The 7,207-nt window shown below is 44.8% G+C and overlaps 1 protein-coding gene and 1 long non-coding RNA gene across 2 annotated transcripts; both read left to right on the top strand.

Moving 5' to 3' along the window:
• Nucleotides 1-22: 22 nt before the first annotated feature.
• Nucleotides 23-2,223, top strand: LOC129408916 (uncharacterized). The gene is made up of 2 exons (XM_055153578.1): nt 23-1,657; nt 2,062-2,223. Exon 1 carries the CDS (start codon nt 265-267, stop codon nt 1,117-1,119), a length of 855 nt encoding a protein of 284 aa, XP_055009553.1. The 5' UTR covers nt 23-264; the 3' UTR covers nt 1,120-1,657; nt 2,062-2,223.
• Nucleotides 2,224-2,254: 31 nt separating this feature from the next.
• LOC129408917 (uncharacterized) lies at nt 2,255-2,583 on the top strand. Its single transcript, XR_008632171.1, has 3 exons — nt 2,255-2,265; nt 2,349-2,396; nt 2,479-2,583. It is a non-coding gene; the product is annotated as an uncharacterized LOC129408917 (long non-coding RNA).
• Nucleotides 2,584-7,207: the final 4,624 nt, after the last annotated feature.

Below are 7,207 nucleotides of genomic sequence, written 5' to 3'. Positions count from 1 at the left end.
GAGCTGTTAGATGCCACAGCACAAGGGCTACACGGGGCGGCTGATAAAACGCCTCTCACTGCTGACGACTACCATGAGGCAGAGTTAGCTCTCCTGAGACATGCCCAGACAGAGAGCTTCCCAGAAGAAGTGGCCCTGCTCAGAGCTGGTAAGCCCCTCTCTTCCACTAGCAGATTACTAACATTGTCTCCTGAATATGACAGATCTTCCAGCCTGGTCCGTGTTGGTGGCAGACTTAGAAGATGTGACACTCTGAACCCAGACATGCTGCACCCCATACTCCTGTCAGCCTCTCACCCAATCTCCAAGCTCCTGATTCAGCGCTACGATAGCCAGCTGCACCACCCTGGAGCTGAGCGTGTGTTTGCAGAGCTGCGCCGGAAGTACTGGATACTGAGGGGCCGAGAAGCAGTTAAGAAACACCAACATACCTGTGTGGACTGCAGGAAGTGGAGAGGCACCCCTCAAGTGCCCAAAATGGCTGACCTACCACCCTCCAGTCTGAGGCTCTTCAAACCGGCCTTTTATTCTACAGGTGTCGACTGTTTCGGACCTATGCTTGTGAAAATAGGCCGACGCACTGAGAAGAGGTGGGGCATTTTGTACAAGTGCCTCACTACACGAGCCATTCACCTGGACCTCTTGCCCAACATGGACACAGACTCATTTCTGATGTCACTCAGACGCTTCATCGCTCGCAGAGGGAAACCCCATGAGCTCCTCTCTGACCAGGGCACTAATTTCAAAGGAGGAAGCAAGGAGCTGCATGAAGCCTTTCTCGCTCTGGAACCTACTTTAAAGGAACAACTAGCAGCACAACAAATTCGCTTCCGGTTTAATCCACCCAACGCGCCACATTTTGGTGGTTCATGGGAGCGCGAGGTGAGATCTGTGAAGAGCGCTCTCCGCACCACTCTAGGAGATCAGTCAGTGCCAGATGAGGTGCTGAGGACAGTCCTCATTGAGGTAGAGGGAATTCTCAACTCTCGGCCCCTGGGTTACGTGTCCTCTGACCTCGCTGACCCCGATCCTGTCACACCTAACTGTTTGCTGATGGGGCGGCCGGACTCATCCCTTCCTCAGGTGGTTTATCCTGAGTCAGCGCTGTTAAACCCGTAAAAGGTGGCGTCATTCACAAGTTTTAGCGGATCACTTCTGGAAGAACTTCATTCGGCACTTCCTGCCCACATTACAATCACGGCAGAAGTGGCAGACAGAGAAAGACGACATTACTGTGGGCACAGTCGTGCTCATTGTGGACCAGCAGATTCCCAGAGCTCTCTGGCAGGTGGGGACAGTAAAAGCTGTGATTCCTGGAGCAGACGGCCGAGTGAGGACGGCTGTTGTTCAAGTAAAGGACCGGACCTACACTCGCCCAGTTGTTCGTCTCATCAGGCTGCCAGCTTTACCCCAGGACAGTACAGTTACTTAGTGGTCAAATTTGCATAGCAAATTTGGGGGCGGCTGTATAAAAGACATTTAGTCTTGTTATATATTAGTTGTTGTTTGTTGTTATACTCTTTCTCACCACAAGAGGGGTGCGCCTGCACACCGAGTGAGTCACGAACTCTTGAGTCAGTATAGCGGCGTGACGGTCAGTGCATCGGCTGTGTTTCGGACACTTTAATGTCTGAATGATAGTGTGCGTCCTTTAGACGTGAGTATTCTGGTGTGATTATGAGTGGTATTATGTTCAAAGTTTGTAGCTGTTGTTTGACTGTGTTTTGTGCAGTTTAGAAATCTTTGTGCGTGACTTTCGTTTTGTATTGCTAGCTAGCCTCGTGTCTGTGTAATTGCGCATTGTGTGTACGTTAGAATACCGTTTTTTCCTTTACTTCACAAACCCCAGTAACCATCTGTTATATATATATATATGCAGTTTCCTTTGTATTAAACCTGGGTAATTTGATTTGGATCTGTTTACATCTAAACTGCACCGAACATATTGGCCCCCTATCGGCCACTTTGTAGTTTGCAGTATTGTGTAAATAATCACAATCAACCACCATTTTGATCTATTACTGATATATTGTTTGTATTTGTTTGTTCTTTCTCCTGTAGAGAACCACACACACACACGTGTTTCAGCACGCAGACATTAAAGAAACGTTCAACATTACCTGGATGTGGACTCCCTCATTTTAACTCACCAGAACGTCTATAATTGCTGTCCTGACCCGACACCCTGTAGTGATTGCTAGCCAGCACTCCAGTTTTCTCATATTATACAATCCTCATTACAAGCATGATAAAGACCCTCTGGAGGTAAATACTGCACTTGGATTAAACACTGTGGCCTGAAATGATCCAAACTGATATTTGTGTTTCTCTTATTTGATGTTTTACAGAATTCCCTCTGCTGGGCCAAGTTCCAAAAATGTAGAGACAGACCCTCTGTAAGTTTACTGTATTATCCTACTTTTATTAACTTTCATAACTAAACATATGCACATTATAATCACACCTGTTGTTGTGCAGATTGTTTCTTTCAAAACCTGCTGTGGTGGTTTAAAGACTGACCCTCTGTAAGTGCATCTCTCCAATCAAGTGTTTACCTTTCATGTTCACATCACACAGCCACTGTCATGACTTACAATGTTCTTCACAAACCTGAACTCTAACTCCTTACAAGAATAAGAGGTGTAATGGGGTGTTTAATACACACTGGTGTCATTTCAGATGCTGTGAGAAAGGGGAAGTCCAGAGCTGGACACTGACAGACTGGATCTTCACCAGTAGGACTGAAGAGGAGCCAGACTCACTGCACCTCTGCCTCAAAACCTCTGCCAAAACCTCTGCCTCAAAACCTCTGCCTCAAAACCTCTGCCTCAAAACCTCTGCCTCAAAACCTCTGCCTCAGACTGAAGCTAAAGACAGAGGCTCTGAAGCTCCCACACTGCACACTCTATAAGAACAACCATCCGTCTAATTGTTCTGTGGTGGTACACAGTTTTTTAACTAATGATATCACTGCTCCAACTTTGAAATAGTTTAAGTTTATGTTTTTAAATTTAAGACTTTATATCCTAGTTTTAATACTTCCTGTAAAAGTTTTATGTACAATTACAATGCAGATGCTGCTTGTGTGTATTTAGGTCAGTAGGAAGTGGATCAGTATTAAATCTGAAGTATATTTAGGCTCCTCATGACACAATAAACAGATCTGTGGCAGATCCGCAGCAGATAACCCGGTTCTGAAAGCGGAACCAAAACAGGTCCCAGGCAGATCCGTGAGATACGCAGCGGATGAGCTGCGCCTCCGCCGCAGATCCAGGCTTATTTTGACGGAACCGCGGCAGAGGCGCGGTTCCATCCACCGCTGCGTATCCGCGCGGAGGATCATTTGCAGATCCGCAGCAATGTGCAAGTGAACTCTGTTGCGGATCTGTTTTGTGGATATTTTTGCTATGTGGATTCATGAGGCCTTCACCACAGACGCTTCAGTACGGCTCATTCAACAACAAACACATCCAGTTTAGATATTTTTAAAGTTTGAATGATGGAACAAAGAACAGACTTGTGTGTGTTATAGGTGTGTTACAGGTGTGTGTGACAGGTTTGTTACAGGTGTGTGTGACAGGTGTGTGTTACAGGTGTGTTGCAGATGTGTGTTATAGGTGTGTGTTACAGATGTGTTGCAGGTGTGTGTGACAGGTGTGTTACAGGTGTGTGTTAGTGACCATGTGAGGTGCTTCATTAGATTATTTTTCCCAGGGCACATGTAGCTGAATTTTGCGGAAAGAAACAACAAGAGACTCCGCCCATCCAAATTCTTATCCAATCATGTTATCCCTGCTCTGTCCCTCGCTCTCCTCGTTCCTGCTGATGATGTGTGTCTGTCCGCTGCATGAAGCCTGACACCGTGCCACCTCATTCAACCCAACTGTGATACTTTGCTTTCCCACAAACGATGGCATCGTAACGATGGGGAGTGGAATTAATTAGATTACTCCACTACCAAAAATGTATCGTCGTTAGTAGCGCCGTTATTCCCAACACTGCATAATACACAGAGGACACTCACAGCTCTCTCCTGAAGGTCATTCCTTCATCCTTAGACATGTCACTCCTGAGGGACTCACAGCTGGGACCAGGTTCAGACGGAGGATGTTTCTGCTGGATCCTGAGACACAGAAGAAAACACACTTCAGTCACAGTAAAACACATGGGACTGTTGTGACTCAGGTCAGATACTTCAGGAGGTTCTACAAAGTGTTCATGAGGCCTTCACCACAGACGCTTCAGTACGGCACATTCAACAACAAACACATCCAGTTTAGATATTTGTAAAGTTTGAATGATGGAACAAAGAACAGACTTGTGTGTATCATTCTGATTTGAATGTGATTCTCTGTGAACTGTGGACCACTCCTGGACATGTTTTTATTTCATTCAAACCACGTCACCCACATTATATCCAAATGTTTGTTGACATAAAGTGGTGACGTTATAAGGTGTTGTGAGTGTGACTTACTGTGGACCATGTTCTCTTTTCAAATCAATCCCTCCATCATTAGAGCGATCACTGTTGAATGAGTGGGCGCTGGTCCCAGGAGCAGGTCTGTGGACACAGATGGAGCAGTGGCTTTAGTCTGAGCTCTGACATGGAGAACAGTGGTGGAGCGTTAGAGATGGTCCCTTACCTCTGAGCTTTGGGGGGGTGAGTGGTTTTAGAGGGAGGGGCTCCGTCCTCTCTGTGCTCTCTCTGATCCATGCTCTGTTCATTTGCTTCAAAAGGAAAAACACACAAAACATTCATCCCAAACAACACCAATGTTTAAACATGTCACAAATGTTTCTCTCCTCAACACACACTTACATTATTATGTCAGCCCCGTTTGGAAACGGACTGGTTTGGTCCGGATCAGAGTTTGTTTGTCTTTATTCGCACCTGAAATAAAGTCCAGACTTTCAGGGGAATCGAACTTTTGTCTGTTTGAATCAGACTGAAGCCCAAATGCAAAACTCTGATGAGTTAATAGAGCAACTTTAACACCGAAGAGTTAAACACTGTGTTTACAAAGAACAACATGTAAAATATCACTTTACAAAGAACAACATGTAAAATATCACTTTACAAAGAACAACATGTAAAGTACTCCCCCTTACTGTGGTGGGGCAGTTTGTGTACCCAGATAATGGTAGGAGCTGTGTTTCCGGGGGCTTTATTCCCCTGGTAGGGTTTCCCATGTCCCAGGAGACGGGTCAGACTAAAAGCAGTTCACGAGGCCTATGAACAGAGGAATATCAAGGACTGTGTCCTCAGCTCAAAGGGATGATGTGGGTTCTCCTGTGGGCTCACCACCCCCATTAGGGTTTCATAGGGGTCGGGTGCGGTCGCGGAGGCAAAAACTCGGAGCTGGGAGGAGTTCGGGGAGGACATGGAGAAGGACTATCAAACGGCCTCAAAGAGATTCTGGCAAACCTTCCGGCGCCTCAGGAGGGGGAAGCAGTTCTTCACCAACACTGTTTACAGTGCGGGGGGAGAACTGTTGACTTCTACTGGGGACGTTGTCCGGTGGTGGAAGGAAAACTTTGAGGATCTCCTCAATCCCACCGTCACGTCTTCCGAGGAAGAAGTCAAGGCTGGGGACTCAGAGGTGGACTGGAACACTGGACTGGTTCTCAAACTGTGGTACAAGTACCTTTAATGTTGTCAATATTGTCCTTCAAAAAACATGTTCAAAAAGTGTCCCAGGTCCAATTCGATTATCGGAATTTTCATCACATCAGGAACAACTTAAACATGAAAGCTGCTAAAACTTATTTCTGCTCCATGATTATTTCTCACACAGAAGATCGTTTAACTTCTTGGTCTCTTGGCCCACGACACTTAAAACCATTAAACCCTCTATAAAAGAAAAACCCATTTCCTCCACAGTGTCACATTCTGAAACAGCTCATGCTCAGGATTTTGGACTTTAGAACACGGTTGTCCTGAAAAGGTTTGTCTCATTTATAAAGTCCTACACTTGACCAACACCGATAAACGAGAACATCAAATAAAGACAAATCAGAAAGAACCACACGAGACACAACCAGAGGAGACCAGCTCTAACACTGACAGTTGAACGGTAAATGTTGTAGAACAAAAGCTGCTACCAAACGTCCCAAATGTGAAAAGAAGTTGATTGTATTTGAAAGTATTTTTCAGTCTCTCCACAGTTTGAGGAAATAAGACACAGGAATAAGAGCCACACCTTTGGACTGGAGCAGCACATCACCAGACCAACGCCTCACACTGCACAAGACAAACATACATCTGTGTGTGGACTATTTCCTCACTTTGTTTCACTCTTTTCTTTGCTTTCTATTTGACTTGTTGCCTCTGATTTCTTGTTTTCTGTGTTATTAGTTTGAATGGTTTCCATGGTTACAGAAAGTGATCAAAGTGTTGAACAGTGCAAATGGACTGACGTTCTACAGCACACAGTGTTGGCTCCAACTTACTCACTTCTACTTAGTTACTGTCATTGGATTACAAGTACCTCAGTAGTGTAACGCACCAGTGTGAAAATCCTGGTGCTGAAATGAGGCCGGTCCCTCCTCAGAGGCAGAGAAGCAGCTTGGAGCTGAAATCACCCAGTAAAGTCTCTGTGACGTCATTTGAGACGTTTCAACAACTCCTGTGTTTCTCTCCACTGAAACGTCTTGAATCAAACACAAAAGCTCACATTTGATTCATTTAGACAAAACTGCAAACAACTCATCCCAAACTCATGGAACTAAGTGACTTTACTGAGCCACTAACTAAGTAGTGTAATAGATTACATTTTGAACAAGTAACTAGTAATGAGTAACTCAAGAGTTTTTCAAAGTCACTTCCCCAACACTGAACAACACACAACGTCACAATGAAGTGTTGACATGATGAAATAAACAGAATGATGTTTGAACGACTAAAAGGAGCTCTTGGTTTCTTCATTAAGACTCAGACAATAAACTAGAGCAGGAGACAAAGACTTTTACACATCAGTTAGTGCAAACCTGAAGGAAAATACTGCTTTTATAACAAACACAAACAATACAAATGCACTTTAGAAAGAATCAAGACAAACCTTGTTTGAAACAGCTGAAAGAGGCAGAGGGAACGAGTCTTTAACACCAGCAAATGTTCAACTTTTATCATCTATGATTTTGTGACTTTGGACTTTGGCCCTGAGACGAACAAGAGTCTAATAAAGTATAATGTGTGTGTGTGTGTGTG

This window comes from Boleophthalmus pectinirostris, unplaced genomic scaffold, assembly GCF_026225935.1.
Source record: "Boleophthalmus pectinirostris isolate CB_2022bp ecotype Guang Dong unplaced genomic scaffold, ASM2622593v1 HiC_scaffold_18, whole genome shotgun sequence".
Taxonomy (NCBI): domain Eukaryota; kingdom Metazoa; phylum Chordata; class Actinopteri; order Gobiiformes; family Gobiidae; genus Boleophthalmus; species Boleophthalmus pectinirostris.
Note: the sequence above shows the minus strand (reverse complement) of the source record. Positions and strands in the feature narration are given on the sequence as shown.

Coding starts and splice junctions, on each gene's coding strand:
- LOC129408916 (XM_055153578.1), top strand. CDS start 265: ATGCTGCACCCCATACTCCTGTCAGCCTCTCACCCAATCTCCAAGCTC.